Source organism: Caenorhabditis briggsae (genome assembly GCF_000004555.2).
Source record: "Caenorhabditis briggsae complete genome, chrX, whole genome shotgun sequence".
In the NCBI taxonomy this organism is placed as follows: Eukaryota; Metazoa; Nematoda; class Chromadorea; order Rhabditida; family Rhabditidae; genus Caenorhabditis; species Caenorhabditis briggsae.
Genome location: NC_013491.2, coordinates 12506208 through 12524024, shown reverse-complemented (window position 1 = coordinate 12524024; position 17817 = coordinate 12506208). Strand labels below are relative to the sequence as shown.

Below are 17817 nucleotides of genomic sequence, written 5' to 3'. Positions count from 1 at the left end.
AGGTGAGTTACGTATCGATTTTACTAAAAAATACGCAAAACTTTTGTTGACGAAAATTGCCGAAATAGCCAAAATTTTTTTTCGTATTCGGCAAATTGCCGAGTTGCCGAATTGCCGAAAAAATTTTGTTGCCGCACCGGCCTGATTTGAATGTTTTGTAACCGGTGAAATGGGTCGGACGTTTTGAGATGGTTTTTCAGATGATTGATCCAGATCCAGCCAGCAATTAAGATGAAATCATGCGTCCAGAGGATGCATCTCAGTCAAATGCCTTGTTTGAAGTTATTTGTGATGGCTGTTTTCGAAATAAGCAGTTGTGAGAGGCAAAACTGTTAGGATCTTTCCTGGAGCTCTATAAGCAAGTTTGTTAACGAAGTCGCACTTGGGTCCAAGGCAACGGGTAAAAAAACGCGCCCCAAATAGCTTTTAGGCCAGAACAAATTTAATAATTTCAAAGTTGACGTGGATTTCACCTTTTTATTTTTAATCAACGAGTTGCAAGGTGTGATTTTTTCGCCCAACGTTTAAAAGTTTGATCCTCAGCCAAATAATTCAGATGCAAATTTTTTCTAAAATCTCATGTTGACTTGGGCGCGATTTCTGACCTGTTGCCTTGGACCGTGAAGTCGGGCGATTTCCTGATTTGAAAGCATTACAATTGAAAACTTGCAAACAGATTTGAAGATGCAGGAGCTGAACACACAATTTTTGAGCCCATTGACAATACCATGTTCTCGATTTTTCGGTTTTTAATTGTTTCTGCGACGCTGATGAAAAAATTGAACACAATTAATGAAAATCATTGAGAAAATAAGCAAATAATATCGAAAATTGGCTTGCAACTACGGTAATATGCTCTTGTGTTTTTAAATACGCCTTTAATGAGGCCCTCGCTGTCAACGTGCGTTGATGTCGGACAAAAGTGATAGTTTAGCTGGGTTTGTACAGTAACTCAAAAACTTTGAGAAAAAAGTGATTTTCGAACATTTTCACATAATCGGAAAATTATGATCCCGTCTGCTTAGCATGAGTATTTACTGAAAATTTCATAATTGTCACAACAGTCATTTGAAAAAAGTTTTAAATCACGTTTGTTTTTTTGAGCGCTTCAGATAGCAGAATATTTCTTGATTTTTTTGTTTTTTTTTGTTCTTGAGACATACACGAAAGGGAAAAAATAGGAAACATTATTGGAAGCCCGAGCCGGTCCATTATTTTTTTGGTCCATAATTTTCATGATGCGAAATTGCAAGAACAGCAAAAAAGAATAACCATTTGAACAGAAATATGCCAAAAACCGCCGCCCACTCCAAATGACTCCCATTACCACTGCCTCAAATTAAGAAATGCTCTATTTTTATGTTGAAACTATCGCTTTCATAAATGATGTGAGCAAGTTGTTATCATATGATGATAAGCAAGACTGACATCGCAATCCTTGATTGTTCCAGAAATTTCCGGAAATTCTCAGATTCTTGACAAGACTGTGGTGAATTATTTTTTGTTTGGCTGATTGCCTAGCAATGTTGTCTTATTGTTCTGCCTGCACCAATAGAACACATGATAAAGCATCAAAGGAAAACAACAGCCGGAAGCAAGAAACGGTTCTAGATCCTTCTTGCATTTGCCTTCCAGGTGTGAATATAGTGCAACACTCCAGTATCTTTCCTACATTCCTGTGTGTTTATAACAAATTTTTTCATTCGAATTGCACTAAAACTGTTACCTTACCTTAAAGAAATTTTATTTTTTAACGACACGTGCATTTTTCTCATATATCGTTTTCACATCTCTTCACCTCCTTATCATCGATCAAAGAACCCGCTGATAGTCTCCGTCATCTAACTTTCAAAACAGTGTCAATTGTAGTGAACAATTCTCTGAAACTCGTAAAACCTGGAATTCGATAGAGAGCTATGCCGGCAAAGTTCTTTTGAAGCCGAGAGTTGAGGAAAAAGAGAGGGAGAAATGAATGAAACAGTACTGGATTTTTTTCAACTTTGTCGTCGTAAACCAGAGAATTCGTTGAAATAATAATGGGTGGGTCATTTGTTATCAAAAAATAATTTCATAACTCGATAACGATGGTTTCAGCTGTATAGGTGTTATTTTAGCATATTTCTTCACACCAATACGCCGTGTAATTTATTTAACTGATAACTGTTTTTGCCCTTTTTCCAGTTTATGATGTTTTAATTGAGATTCTTTCGCTGATTATGGGCTCAAATAGATTAACCCTAATTGAAGTTGTTAGAAACCAAGTTGTCAAAAGTTTTTGTCATGAAAAAAATCCCAAAACACTAACTTTAAAAATTTCGAAATTCATTTTAAAATTCCAAAAACAGTTTTGCAATTTATTTCATAACATGCTCCGACAGTTTCACTATTTTTGGTTACATCACTTCTCGCATTTCTTTCTTGCTCACCTCAACCTCCTACTCTTTTCTAACATCTTCAGATATTCATTCAGTAATTTTATTCTGACTCATTGAGTACGTGGGACTCCAACCTCAAAGCGCGTCATAAATGGTTGGTTCTCACGGATTCATAACTCAAAAATCTTCGCTTTTTTTGCAATCTCCCTTCTTTTATTTAGGCAACACATTTACCATAAATATAGAACCTTTTTGAGTCATTATTTCCTATACTACAGGAGCCATTCTCTTATCACTGTTTGTCTAGTTTATCACTTTCATCATCTGGAATGACCGCCTACAACATAACTCACTGATTCAGTAGAGTGTAAGTCAGTAGGGTAAGAATCCAAACACCTCTTCACCCCCTGTTTCTAGGCGCCAGAAAGGGCTTGAAAACAACTGAAATACCTGTCTCGTTCAAAAATTTTCGAAATTTCGTCAAACTATATTTTTCTTTTTTTTGTTTTAATATATCAAAATTGTGTTCTTCACCAACTTTTTTCTCAATTTTCTATTTTTGCTAAATTCTAAAACAATAGAAAGACGAAGACGAAGAAGTTTTGTTTGATTTGAAACAGATGCACCCCAACGAGACAAAACTTTTTTTAGGCTCCACCCAACACGTGTGTTTCGTGCAGAACAATTCATGAATTCTTTTTGGTTCTTTCCTCAAACTGATACTTTTCGTCCTATTTCCTAGTTAATGACTCTAACTTCTTTTTTCAATAGCTACTTTTTCCAGATATGAGAATGTGGACATTTCTCACCGCAGTATGGTTTTCACTTGTCTGTATCACTTTTTGCCATAAATCCCGACCAAGGCGACACTATTCAAATGATTATAGGAAGGGTACCCCCGCTTGTGATGTTGTGTGTGAAGGACAATGGAAAAACGAATTTCATGTTAGTGGATTTGTTTGAAATTAGTTCGAAATTTGAAATTTACAGGCTAACTTCCATAAAATCTATGACACCGACTATTTCGAGATTCCCTTGGACACTGCAATCGTGAAGAATCGAAACAATCTAAAAATGTTCTGCTCATCAACAATGCAAAAGTATGCTTGCCTTCGAAACGAATGCAGAATGCACCGTACCCCTTGGTCAGCAGAAAAGCATATATGTATGCAGAACTTTGACAACTTTGACCGCAACATCAACTGTCTGAGTTTGACTGACAGATACGTTCAAAAAGAGTGCTCAAATGTTTGTAACAGTATCCGAATCGAAATTTCTCAAGCCGAAGTGGACCGAATGGCAGAGATGGAGTTCAGCCGTCAAGAGAAGAGTGAATTTGTGGAACAGAATAAGCATTGCAATTTTATCGCATGCCATCAAATCTGTCATGTAAGTTTCGAAGAAATTCTAGGAATTTACATTCTTATTTCCTGGTTTTAGGAGTACATAATCAACAAGATCTGCATTGACAGTGCAGCATCAGCTCGCTCAGTTGTCAAAACTTATTACGATGCGTATTTGGAACAAGAGTATATCGCTTTGAACAAAGACGATCAGGATGAACTCTACTCAAGTTTTTGCAGAAGGGTCACACCTGGACAAGACGAAGTGAGTCTCCTATGTCTCCGTGGATATTAAAAATCAATATTTTTCAGAACGCTTACACTGCTAACATGACCCGATACAACAATTTGACCCTTGACCGAATGAAGAACGACATTCGATCGGCTTTCTCCATCCTTGATTAAACAAAAGCAATAAACTGTGAGTTGTCTCTTCTGGACACATGTTTCCGATCTTCTCCCTCTTCTTCTTCTCTCACCATCGCCCTTACATTCCAGTTGTTTTGTGGGAATTCCTTCTATCTTTATCCAGTTTAATTATCTTTTTTCTTGTTTTATGTGTTCCATATGTTCTATTTCTGCTTTTTTTTCTGCCACTTGCCCCGGTTATCCAACTTTTCATGATCAATTCAACCGCAAACGATACTCCTACCGTACTCTTCCATGAAGATTCTAGTTCCCTTGTTTCTTTTTATTTCTATCATCATATGTCAAAAGCCTCTCAATTTTTTTGCTCGATTTCTTGTAAAATAGCGTTCTTTCCGCGTGAAAATCATGCGGTATGCTGCCCACAAATATATTTTTGCTTCTCCATATGTCCTTTAATTGTACCTTGCCCCCGGTTCAAAAGCCGTACTGTCACATCACATTTTATTGCTCTCCAGCGGTAATTAAATTTTTATTATTTCTCACTTCTTTTCCTCTCACACTGTTTTCCTGTGTGAGAAAAATTCCAAACTCCATACGTCAATGTGCAAAACAGGATATCATGATTTATTGTCATTGTACTACACCCCTCTTTGAAGAATAATTATTTCCATATGGGTAGCTTCGATTGTTTCTTGAAAATCATACATAATAATATTGTATTAATACAGATCGTAATAATATTAATTATATAGTTGGAAAATAATTTGTTGTATTACTTCAATAAAACATCATTTTGAAAATCAAAATTGGAATGCATGAAACAAATCACAGGAAGAAGAAAAATATATACAAAAATCAATTGCCAGAGAACTAATTATCCCTTATCAACGTCATCATAATACATTGCATAATAGTCGTTATCCTTTCTGTAATTTCTTAGTGTGGTAGTAGTGGTAGGTTTAGTGGTGGTTGTAATCCTCGTCCGCCAAGTGGTTTTCATAACAGGTCTAGTTGTCATTTGTACGGGACGGAAGAACGGCGTCGTTGAGTATGTGGTTGGTGAGGATGTGGTTGCGAAGGAAATCTGAAAGAACCAAAAGTGAGAGTAGTCTAGCTGAAAAAATATATCAAAGTATTCTAAAACATCATTAACATTTTTTCTCCGCAGGCCCCTAGAATCTAGAATTTTATGAGAATTGTTATCTCAACACGTGGGTTCCATACGTACTCTTGTCACGGATGCAGGTTGTACTCCGTCCTTTGTGTCTATTGGGCCTCCGGCATGTATTCTCTGTAATCAAAGATGATAGATAAGTTATCGCAAAAAAGGGGGAGCAAATTGGTGAAATCGTTTAATGGGTTTTCGGAGAAATTAAAATGATGCGGGCCATAGGTTTTTTTCTGGAAAAACGTCAAGGGAAAAGTCATTGAGGAGAATTCAAATAGAGTTAGGGGTAATCAAAATGATAGCGTCCAAATTAACAAATTTTGGCACAGTACTTCTCATGGATTGAGCTAGAGAGACCGTGCGTTATTTCTCCATTAAAAGCTTACCCAATAAGTGTACTTTGAGCTCGATGATCTCGGTTACTACGATAGATATCGAAAATCTGTCCGGTGATCAAGTATTGGTTATCACATGTTGAATAAGTTATTAATTGAAAGTTTTATGACATCTTGTGTAGGAACCGAGATAATTTAGCTCGAAGTGCAAGTATAGGGTGTCCAGAGCAAATACGGTAGCGTAATTTCTAAAATTTAAAGTTTGCTTACCTTCAAAACCCTTGGCGAAATTTTAGGTGGCAATTCAGCTGTCATCACGGATTCGGTTTCTTCAGTCTCCTTCTCATCTCCTCCACCATCGATCGAGAATGAAACCGGAGGCAGTTTTTCTGAAAATTCAAAACATTTGAAATCTGTTTCAATATTCTAACATTACCATTAAAATCTGTTGTTCCTGCTGCTGACTTTGTAATTTTCGTAGACGGGGGCAAGGTTTGATCCACAATGATTTCCTCCTCAGACTCGTCACCGGCGGTTGCAATCTGTATTTCTCTCACTGTCAAATCGGAAACTTAGGGAAATAGTTTACCTCGCTGTAGTAATCCTCTGATCCTCCCTTTTTGTCTACACTGAACTCAATTTTTGGATCAGTTTTATCTATTGTTTTTGTCACATTCTCTCCTTCGCCGTCTTCACTGAAGTCGATTCCAAAATCACCATCTTCTGGCATTATCTTCGAGTTTTTACTTCTATCTGTAACGTTATCCAGTTAAAAAATGAATGAAAATATGTTTTCCTCACTTGCTTTACTCTCTTTCTCAGCTGTTCCTAGTGAACTTCCAAATAACTCTTCCATTCCACTTCCGGCAGTGAATTGAGCAATCAGTTCAGGATTCGAGAGAAGTTTTCCAATAGTTTCCCAGCCATTTGGATCATTTACAAGTGTCAAGGCGGTCTAAATTTAAAAATCATTTCAGATACAGAACAACAGGATAAATAAAAACATATTTTTTCATATTAAATCATTTTGAATAATTTCATAAGGCTGGAGCTCGTCTGTCAAGTTTCCGATTGCTTTGACAATTTTGGAGGTTGTAACACAGGCCTAGATTGAAAACTTTGCATTCACAGAACTTATTAAAAGTTCTTAGTTTTTCAGCCATTTGGCGATTTCTAATAGACACCTGTTTTTTCACGTTTTCAGCACAAAAACGGCCCAAAAGGGTTATTCGGAAATCGGTATATAACTGAAAAATTGAAAATTGCAATAGATTCTGTGTTAAAGACGAGCTCCAAGCTCCCAAAAAAAAATCAAAATAGCCGAAAATAAATCTGAAAATATGGTTTTCCAAATCATATTGACTAATACTGTATAAAGAATTGCTGCTCACCTGGAAATTACTGAACATTTCAGATTTTCTGAACTTGTCGATTGCTTTATAAATATCTCCACAACTCAATCTGTTGCAGATGCCAAGAACTTCCGGCAATTCAGTTCCATGATCCCCTAATTCTCCTTTCGATGCAGAACCCGATACCAACGTGTCAACAATTTTTTTGAAGTCGAAGTTTCCTATAAATTGAAGATAACTCATCTATTTTAATCTGATCAATTTTTTTTGAAATGTGTAAGCCAGCTTTTTGTATGAATAATTACAACTAAAAATTGTCACGGTCAGTAGCAGCAGCAAAAGTGACGGCACTTGCCAACTTAGTCATGCTGGTGTGAGAAATAGAAAACAGGTTTATTCTACTTATATCCTCACCGATTTTACTATTGTCTGCAGCAACTGTGTCATGTTGTGGTGCCGTTTGAACTTTGCGTTGTTGGTCCATCATACGGAAAATTCCGGTTAATATTCCACGTTCTCCAAAGAGAATCTGGGATGCTTCATCTTTGATTGCTGGAAAAATTTGGTTGATTTAGTTTTAAATGTTTGAAAAATTTGAATAAATTTATGTTTCAATTGAACAGTGTTTTTCGTCATACCTTGTGTTTCTGGAGGTGCATCATTGGACAGTATGGGTTTCGTATCTGCTCGAGTTGTTAAAACAACCGTTGATATTGCCAATACCGTTATTATTCTCATTCTGATGCATCCAAAAGGAGCGAATAGTAGCAGTAAAATTTTCACAAATTTTTCAGTTTCTCTGTTTGTTTTGTTCTGGAAACTGGAAGAAAATGAAAGTGAGAACGGTATCTTATCTTTATTAATCACTGATCAAGAAAACATGGATCATTGCGCAAGGAAAAGTATCAAGAATCGGATAAGATGAGAGACAAAATAGAACTGAAGAAGAGATTGAGGGAAGACTGAACAACGAAAGCCTTTTCTGTGTGATTGGCATAATTGAAAGTGAGAAAGGCCGAGAGATGACAAAAAACGACAGAGAAGCGGGCTGTTTCAGAAAAAAGGAAAATCTATGAAGGTGACTCACAGTGAATGATGGCAGAAGAAAGGAATAGAAACCGAAGATCTGATGTGGTTTACACCTCTTCCTTTGTCTCGAGGACGTTACCATTAAACTTTTTGAACATGTTGAGGATGACTAATCGTTTCTTTTTCCATTATAGAAAAGGGTGATGAACTGTAAGAGAACTTCCTCAAAAAAAGGATTCGAGTAGAAGAATTTCGAAGTATAAGAAAAAAAGAAGCACAAATACTGTATTTCAAATAAAAAAGGTTTCATTTATTCTCAAGTCTAGTCAAACCGGAATCGCAATATTCCAAACAATATTTCTAGCATTTTCTGACAACTAAAATTTGAACGTCCTTTAGGACAGTCTTTGAGATTTGAAATTAATCCCTTTCACACCAAACAGTCCTCTTTCCTTCTTCCTCTCTTCTCTCCTCTATTTCTCATCTTTTTTTTCATGCATCTCCAGCTAAAACTTGTTCTTTTCTTCGGTTTACTTGGCTTCAGATCGACGGTTCGTTCTTCAACATCCACTTGGCGCACATTCTGGTGTGGATTATGTATGCCGAAAAAAGAGAAAACTGTAACCTTCACTTTTTCTTCCCCCTTCCATTGTCTACCGGGTCTTTACAAATGGTATTGATCTTTTTTTTGTAAAAATTTCTTTTAATTTGCCAATTTTCATTCTTCATTTCAGAAGTTTTAATTCTGATACAATCAAGAGAACAGAGGATAGGATAGCTTTCGAGAGCAGAAGCAGTACGGTAAAATACAAAGGTAAAATACAAAGCAGAAACAGGTTTGAAGGTTTTTTGACAGTGAAGAGATGGGTTTTCTTTTTGGAAAAATGTTTTTGCGAAGAAAATAAATTTTTACAAGTTTTGTAGTTTTATAAACGAACACATTTTGAGACTCTAAAGAGAGACAGGACGGGAATTTGAATAGTTTTGAAGACAGGAGATCACACATTTTTCGAACAAACCGTTTGCGTTAAACGCAATCCTCACAGGCACCCTTGCTGCCTAATTGCAAAATTCAATTATAGAAAAAGGATACAATTAATTGGTAGAGAGGAAGACGAAAAAAAAATGATGAGATTATTATTACATACGTTTATAATTAAAATTGTTGTATTTGCAATAAATGACGCGATTAAATGTTGGCAGATGACGTAGATGGTTCGTTGTTGTTAGATGGTGGAATGTAGTCGCCTGAAAAAGAAAAATTAGAATTAAAATGAAAATTTTCAAGAAAGTTACCCATTGGTTGTGTGCGAATGACAGTAACACCCGTTAGAGCAGCGCTGGACCTCCGTCGCTGGAAATCAGCCTCGAGCTCACGGGTTTCTCTTTCAATATCCGCCTTCTCTTCGGCCTCCTTCCTTTTCTTCTCTTCCAGCTCCAATTGCTCCTTTTTCACTCTTTCAGCCTCTTCTGCCTCTTCCTTGGCAAATGGAGAAGTCATTGCTTGCAACTCATCAATCAGATTTCTTACAACCCGTTCCTGAAAATTTCAAATGATTTTTGTAAAACAGAAAAATAATTTCCACCTGTGTCGCTGGATTAAATCCAGTTTCAAAAGCGAACACATCCTTTCTTTTACTCATTTTCTCATCTCCAAAGTCGTTTTTCATGTTAGAGATCCAGGCATTTGCTTGCTTCAGAATTTTCTCCCGTTTTAGCCATAAATGCTTTTCGATAACTTCCTGAAAAACTTTATTGTTTGAAAATCTCTTGACAGCTTCTTACCTTAAAATGTTCAGATGGTTTCCTCAATTGCTCCCTAATGGCATAGTTCAATGTGGCATGCTCAATTTGAAGATTATACTTGCGCGAGTACTCATCTCCGCGCTCGGTTCCCTGGTATCTTTCAAATCCTGGTTCATTGAAGTATGGATCTTTCACAAAGATCAATCCCTGCAAAAACAAAGACTGTGAGAAATTCCAAAAAGTTGAATATGTACCTGAATACTGACCAGCACTTGCATCAAAGAGCAATATGGGTTCCATTTCTCTTCTGGCCGCCCTTCCCACGTGCCCAGGATGGAGAGACAGATTTTCCCGTCGTTGTACAAGTTTGGATTGAATCGCACATTTCCAGATCCAGTAGTCAGGAAAGAGCATTTTGGTGGAGAGAATGGATAACCAGTTGGGAAGAAGACATCGAATTCAAAAAGTCCATTGGCATATGGAGTGTCATCTGGTCCCGAAATGAGAACCTTGATGATGTCAACACGACCCTCATCATAGCAGACGTAAATGCTGTTGCTGGCGTTTAATGGAAGTGCGTTGGCAATGGAAGCGAGTTCCTTGGCAATGCGTTTGGTTCTGAAACATTCTTGATTGCTTGGTTACTGGAAAACTAGTTATTATACCTGTCACGCAAATGTGGACTAAATGGGTTGATGTTTTTAGCCTCCTTCTTGAACGCATATGGAACTGCGACTTTTCCAAAGTCTCCAATAAATCTGAAAATATTCTGTTTTATCGAATTTATTGTTTCGTATTCTCTCAAAAAGTTGCTAACGCGCTGGCCCACGTGAAAAATGAAACCGAACGTTGAGGCTTTTCACTCTTTCAATCGCATTGAATATTCCACTAGGATAATAGTCACATCTATTGCTCCATGAATAAAACATGTTCTAGTGATCGTCGCGAGAGAGAAAAAAAAACTAATTGACGAGTCAGAAGAACCACACAAACAACACTCACTTGGCAGTTTGTAATTGGAGCTCTTGCATTTTGCTCTTATAGATGGTCTCTTCATCCTTTGCCTCCTGCATTTTTGAGTGGACTCCTGGATGTGACTGACGGCGATGGGTGGCTGTTTGAATGCGTTGTTCGGGCGGCAGAGTTTGCTCGTAGACGCGAGCGGCGTCAATCACAAACTGAAAATGGGCGGGTTGAGATAAAAGTTAAGAAAAGAAAATAGACAAAAAACGAACGTCAGAGAGTGTAGAAACTTTGGCGGCGAACTCAGTCATACGGAAGTTGGTTTCTTCCAAAGTGCCTCCCCAACGAGATTGAGTCGCCAATATGTTATCCTTGAAACGGGGTATCAATTCTTTTGCAATAGATTTTGCGTTTGGAGTGTATGGTCGGACCAAAAACTGCACCAGTTCGGGAGCCGCAGCCATACAAGCAGCAGTCTCAAGAAGCGCCTGATAGATTTCCAAATGCTCGCTAACATCAAAGAAGCTATCGTTCCGCAGATTATATTCCAGAATGCTCAAAATTGAAGACTCGGCAATAAGCTGGATAGCAGTCTCACTCATGTGAACCAATTCTTCAGGTTTATGTTTTAAATGATCCAACACTGGGCATCCCAACATGAAAGAGTTAAGAATACTTAATAGCCAGGTTAAATGTTCCTCTCGGATTAATTTTTCTTCGACAGTCCGTTCAATATCCCAACGAGACCGAGTGGATCCAGTTCCGTATCCAGTTCCCTTGTGGGATAATGAAGCAGACGAGTTGCGACGAGCACGACGTTTGTTCTCCTCTGGTCTCGATCTGCAATGTTTCAGTAATTTCAGAATAACAGTAGTTTGTTTTGATGACCGATTGATAATGTGTTTGTGGGAAAATCTTAATGAGAGTTATAGTGGTGAGAAAACTTGAATACAATTGACGCCTTCAATTTGGTAATGAACTTTGGTAATCATAAAAAATCGAAAAAATAGTTCAATAAGTTCAGAAAATCAGATTTTGGTTCCACCTCTGGAACTTCGCTATAGAAATTTGATATACATATATCCCGGACCACTGTTCAGAATTCAAAACCAAACGCATTGTGTTTTTGAAAAACACAATTACTTTACTTCCTTTCGAAGTTTTCAGATTTTGTAACTAGACACCGTTCGTTCTTTCATGCTCTTGCAGAACAACAGAATTCTATAGTCACCCCGTTCCTCGCTAATCCAAAAAAGGCAGTCATTTTTTTTTCGTAAAATCCTTTCTATTATTATTATTATTTGGTAATCGTCTGGGTCCGTGTGAACTACCACCGCTTAACTTACGAAGTAGAGAAATCCGAGATGGCAGTCTCCCCAATGAGTTCCAGCAGCTGATGGATAACACCACAATCGACGAATTGTTTACGATCCGTGAAGCTAATTTCGTTGACGAGTCTGAAAAACAAAAATAGAATTTTATAGGAATACAAGGGATGATACCTTGTAGCTCTAGTGATGTGTGTCATCTTGAGCGGTTTTTCGTTTATGATTCCCATCACTCTGTCGGCCACCGTCAAGCTTTCATCCGGCTCAGGACTCCTGGAATTTTCTGTTTTTTTCTGTTTTTTCAGAGAAAATTTTTTTTGGGTCTCATGCAGCATTTTTCTTTTTCAAATTCGCTGAGTTGATTTCAATTTTCCATTCGAACACACATTCGTCTTCTCATCAGACTACTGGGTTTACTCAGACGGAAAAACCACTTTTCTCTTTTGCTTCTCTTTTTTTTTGTTTGCAAAAGCTCACCTCGAAAAACGACTGGAAGATCGAATCAGACTGACTTTCGATGACAACCACAGACATCCAAACCAGCATCGTCGACGAGATTTTGACTTCCCTGAAAGCATTTTTCAATTTTTTTCTGACTACCGTATCACTCGGGTTCATCCCATTCAATTTCAGACACACGACACTGAATTCTCATTTCCTTTGCACTTTTTTTTTCAATTTCCCCCAGAGCGGCTTAACGGATGAAACGAATAAAATTGAGAGAGATAGAGAGAAGGCGATCTTTTTGAAATTAAACATTTTTAATAGCCGCAGTTTTTGAAAAAGGACATGTGCTCTAACCCCAATTTTTATAATGGAAACGAAGTGCAGACGATAAAAGTTACTATAAAAAGTGCATTTCTAATCCTACAGAACAGAAAAAACAGAAAAAATGAAGAAAGGAAAGAGCCCACTCTGTGAGCCAACTCACTCCGTTCCCGTGTCTTGCTGGTACTTGAAGACCGTTGAGACGACGATTGAGCAGACATAGATTGAGTAGACAGGCTACAAGCACACTTATTCACCCAAACCCGAGGAACTACCTGTAACAGGGCCAAAAATGAACAAATGAACTTTGAAAAATTTGCAAAAATTGGAGCAGATAGGAAGGTAGAGATGAAGAGAGAGTAGGCAGAGAAAAGAAAAAAATTAAGAAAAAATAGGGGAAAATTCGTAGGAATCTCAAGAGAGAGAGAAGGAAAATGGAGAGACGGGTAAGGATGGGTAATGAGGCACACACATTTCTTCTTCTGCTTCACGGAACAATTACCAGTCGATCTAAAAAAGATGGACGAGGAACGAATGAAAGAAAAGAGCAACTTTTTTTGGAATTTTTCTTAGAATCTTGCTAGAAGAGATGTTTTTCTTTTTAGAAATGCGTTCATCTAGATTCATCTGAATTCCAGGACAATAAAAAATGAAAGCTGGAAAAAGAAGGAACATGATATAGGAAGAAGGAGAGGATGAACAAACAGGAGTAATGGTGGTGGTGGAAGCAATGGACCACGGACTAGGAAGGAACCAGAAATATAATACTCGAGAGGTCCATGAGTCAGTTTGAGGTATTGAGGGAGCGTTGGTTGACTCTCTCTTTTCTTTCGTTCTGTTCATGGGCTCTGTCCACGTATATGCATTTGTTCTCGACCCAGTTTTCCCAGGTGTGGAAATAGTATCTCAAAGTGGAGGAGGTTTTCTGTAATTGTTGGCTGGTAGAAAGGAAAAACATGTTGTTTTGTGTCTGTCATTGACAAATTCACACATTCGAAGAAGAGTAAGGACTCGGAAGTGTCTGTCAGAGATTATTCAGAAAACGACTGGTGATCGATACAGACGGGAAAATCAGGGTTATATTGGGAATTTATATTGAAGGAAAATTCAATAATGCCATAAAAAGAAAAAAAGGCATTGGCTCTGTAAATGTCGTGAGAAACTCTAGAACTCGTAAGATAATTTGCAAAAAGTTTTTCAGAGTTATCTATTGTAGTTCATAGTCTTAACCCTACAGAAAAAAAAACAGTTTCGGACTGAAAATTCGAGGAGAAAGGAAATAGGGAATATATTTTAGGTCGTTTTCAAGAGTATTGTTTCGAGTGAAAAAAACAGACTTTGAAATTGTACTCAATCAAAACACAGGCCTGGTGGGCCCAGTTTCTCACATTTGGAAAAATTCTAAAATTTCGAAAATTTTTCTGAATTTTTCGTAAAAATATTTTCAACCAGATACCGTTTTCACAAACATTTTAGTTGGCAGAAAACTTGATTTTTAAAAATACTTCTTTCGACAAAACATCAGAGAAAATTACTGGAACTCCGGGCCGTGCAGAGACAATTCTAAAAAGGCCTGACCCGTTTCATACGTGGTACATTATATTGAGAATGCTCTTAATTTTAGAAAACTTTCAATAAACCGTTTCTCAAAGTAGAAACAGGGATCTTTGCTGTTTCTTTAAACTAAACAGTATTTCACTATAGTATGATAAAACTGAAACCAATTGGAAAATACCAAAAAAGATTCTTGAAAAAAAAAACTTAAATCTAAACTCTCACGACATTCTCCAAATCCGTTTCGTTGGAAAGTTTCTAACAATTTCCCACGATTTAATATCATGGATCTGAAGAAATGTCATTCTCTTATCTAATCCATTAATGTTGCCCACGTTTCTAGAGTATGCCTTGCTCATACAGTGATAATAATCGCACTAGGAAGATAGTATCCGGTTTCTCACGACGATAATAACCCTTAGTATTAGTCGAACAACAAAAACTAGGGACCCTCCAGTTTGTTTTGGTCAACAAGCCATACAGAAGGAAAAAATAATCAGGAGAAAAATGGACACGTTCTGATCCTTGGAGTAGTTCTTGTGACAGATGAGCCGGTAGGGCTCTCGCGGTAACAAAACAATGTTTCTGTCTTCTTTTTACTGCTACCAAAAACACGGGCTTTTCTGAATGGGAGGAGAAAAAGAAGAAGAAGAAGACGCTAAAGGAAAATGGGAAGGAAGAAGTATAAAGAAAGATGCCTGTGAGTATGGGAAACTGCAGAACCCAAAAACATTTCAGAAAAACGTAAACTCTCTCCCCGTGTGTTTAAGAATGCGAAAAAATACTTAGATCTGAAATTGAGAACTTTCCCTGAAGAAAAACAGACTCTGAAAAAAATTCACATGCCACGAAAGAGCGCTTGTCCTTGCTATTGAAAAACGAGAAGGACCACATGGATATAAAAAAAATGAAAGAAGAATAAAATATATATCTATTGCTGAATATATATGACCATGCAATAATATGCATGGAGTGACTGGGATGGGGTGAAAAAGAGATAGGAGGTACAATAGCCTTGTTATTGAGTGGAAGAGGAAAGAGATATGAAGAAGAGGAGCATGAGTGACATAGGAGAATAATAACAAAATATGATGAGTAGCTAGAGAACGACTACCGTACTTGATGAATACCTATCATTAAACTATTTGGTTTACCTAGAAATCCCTTTTTGGAATATCTTATCAAATTCGATCCAACTCATCCTGAATCATCCCGGAACTTACCACTCATCTCAAGAAACGCTGAAATTTCAGAATTCTAGAAATCGCGGAAGAAGAGAATATAAAATGAAAGAAAGGAAAGGTACCCTCTCACGGAGAACCTGGAGAGCTCCGCCCCTTTGTGTTCTTTCCAATGATATGCCCCCACAGCAGCACAGGGGCACTCCCCGACCCCGCCCCTCTTTTGTCATCTCCTCGGAACGCACAGCAATACGAGACGAATGGAAAGCAGAAGGACAGACTGCAAGGAACCGCTGTGCCCATAAACCGATAAACCCATTGAAAAGAACAGATGGAAGCAGATGTGTATTTGTGTTGTGTGTGTGGTTGGGGTGAGAGCTCTGAACCACACGATTCTTCTCCTTTCCTTCGTAGACACGGAATAAATAATTGATTGGCAATTTGTCATTATGCGAATTCTCAGTTGGACGATGAAATGACGCATGTTCGCAGGGGAAAAAAGTTCACAAGGAAACAAGATTTAGTATAAAATCATGTTCAGAAGAATCATAAAAAAGGCGTTCTCAACCTCCAGTGAGAAATTATGGATCCATTAAAGTTATGATTTTCAGGGATAATGCAGCTGAGCGCAAGATAATTTTATCCTAGGCACGTATTATATCTTTATATGAATACTATCACTTTTCAAACATTTCTCCCGTTATATAATGATAAATCGATATATTCCCCTTTTTTCAAGTGTGAGAATTGTAGGTACCCAGAAGACGTTCTTGATGTATAAAGTGAATACATACAAGAGGTGTAATTTCGTCGACAAATGTTACATCATGGGACTGTTTGACCTGGTCTTAAGACACCTCATCTAAGTGGACAACTCTTCTGGCTGCCATATGTTTTCTGATGGATTGCGATAGGTAATGACGTGTGTTACATTCATCGTAAACCCAACTGTCTCTACCGTAATCCATCATAAAGATTGATTCATCAACAACAGCCATAGATAGTCTGATTGAACTCATGAAAATGGGTTTCTTCCTTTTATTTCAGGGATTAAATCCAGACTAAAACTCTATTTTCAACTACGAACAGTAGCATATAAAGGATACAATGCCTACGACTCTGGGACCGGAATCCACTAACCGTATTAGTGCTACAAAACTATTCCGAAAGACTCAATGACTATGTTGTACTCTATTTCACAATTGAAAAGTGCACTTTTTTTGAAAGCCCAGAAATTTCTACCCCATTGAAAAGTTACCCTCATTGAAAAGTTCAAAAGAGACAATCAGAGAAAAAAAATAGAGATTTTCATTTTTCCAACCATCAGATAAGGTGGGAAAGAAGTGTGGTGTTCGGTCTCTTCTGCTCCCTAGAAGCGAAGCAAATACATTTGTGAGTTCCATCAGTCACTGGGAATGACAAAAAAATGCTAGAAACAGTGGTGAAGAAGCTCGCGTCAAGAAGAAAATGTGGCACATCGTCATCACCGATTAACAAATGCGAGTGTGTCCGGATGTGAGATGTGTGGTATGGGAGATAAGACAAAAAATGAGAGAAGAGGAAAAAAACGAAAGAAAAGGGTTTTGGAAGATAGCGAATGGAGGTGTGAAAAGCCTTGATCAAGAACCCAGATAACACAATGGAGAATCAAATTTTGTGAGATTGGCAGGACCAAAAAAAAATGTAAAAAAAAATCTGAACGGGCAAGTGCCGAGGGTTGAAAAAAGAAGGTTGAAAAAAGTCGAGAAAAGGGAGAAAAGTAAGTGGTGGTGTGGTAGCGAGAACAATTGAGGAATAATTGAAGAGTGTCTGTCTGCGTTTGACAGGATCGGGGGATCGAAAATTCAATTTCAAATGGAATATCAACTACGCAGGCAGGATCGAAAAAGAGAACTAAACGGAAATTGGAACTGGATGGGAGGGAGGAGAAACGAAACGTATCAGGATTATTAATTGGTTTAGAATTTGGAATAAAACATAGGAAAAAAAAAATTAAAGAAACGGTTTTCAAATACCGTAAACCTGTAATAGAAGGGCCCCCATATTATCATGTTGAAGCTCATTTATCTCGACTCCTATAAGACATATCAATGATTTTTCTACTGACGAAATATTTGTAACATTATGGCAAACAATTTATTCGTTAAAAACTTTTCCATATCTCTGACAAGAACCGAGATAAATTGGCTCAAAGTTTGATGTTAAGGGATTTTTCTATTACAGGTTTTACGCTAATTAGACTTTCAGAATATGTTTTTTTTTCATTCAGTGAAAAATATTCAATATTCAATCTCTATTCTGTATAT

At 37.4% G+C, this 17817-nt stretch overlaps 4 protein-coding genes across 4 annotated transcripts; 1 reads left to right on the top strand and 3 right to left on the bottom strand.

The window, feature by feature from the left end:
- Window positions 1-3161: 3161 nt before the first annotated feature.
- Window positions 3162-4123, top strand: CBG10961 (the record flags this gene model as incomplete). The annotated part of the gene is made up of 4 exons (XM_002644939.1): window positions 3162-3320; window positions 3366-3764; window positions 3816-3983; window positions 4031-4123. The coding sequence occupies 4 exons, from the start codon at window positions 3162-3164 to the stop codon at window positions 4121-4123; spliced, it is 819 nt and encodes a 272-aa protein (XP_002644985.1).
- Window positions 4124-4961: 838 nt separating this feature from the next.
- On the bottom strand, window positions 4962-7680 carry CBG10960 (the record flags this gene model as incomplete). The annotated part of the gene is made up of 9 exons (XM_045239910.1): window positions 4962-5171; window positions 5316-5378; window positions 5861-5979; window positions 6027-6132; window positions 6180-6343; window positions 6392-6545; window positions 6982-7163; window positions 7357-7494; window positions 7581-7680. The coding sequence occupies 9 exons, from the start codon at window positions 7678-7680 to the stop codon at window positions 4962-4964; spliced, it is 1236 nt and encodes a 411-aa protein (XP_045094420.1).
- Window positions 7681-9160: 1480 nt separating this feature from the next.
- Window positions 9161-12997, bottom strand: Cbr-ubc-17 (the record flags this gene model as incomplete). The annotated part of the gene is made up of 11 exons (XM_045239909.1): window positions 9161-9511; window positions 9558-9713; window positions 9757-9924; window positions 9972-10353; window positions 10383-10475; window positions 10720-10895; window positions 10953-11520; window positions 12027-12137; window positions 12183-12281; window positions 12486-12576; window positions 12940-12997. The coding sequence occupies 11 exons, from the start codon at window positions 12995-12997 to the stop codon at window positions 9161-9163; spliced, it is 2253 nt and encodes a 750-aa protein (XP_045094419.1).
- Window positions 12998-13560: 563 nt separating this feature from the next.
- Window positions 13561-16509, bottom strand: CBG27774 (the record flags this gene model as incomplete). Its single annotated transcript, XM_045239908.1, has 2 exons — window positions 13561-13647; window positions 16369-16509. 2 exons carry the CDS (start codon window positions 16507-16509, stop codon window positions 13561-13563), a joined length of 228 nt encoding a protein of 75 aa, XP_045099104.1.
- Between the last annotated feature and the right edge of the window lie 1308 nt (window positions 16510-17817).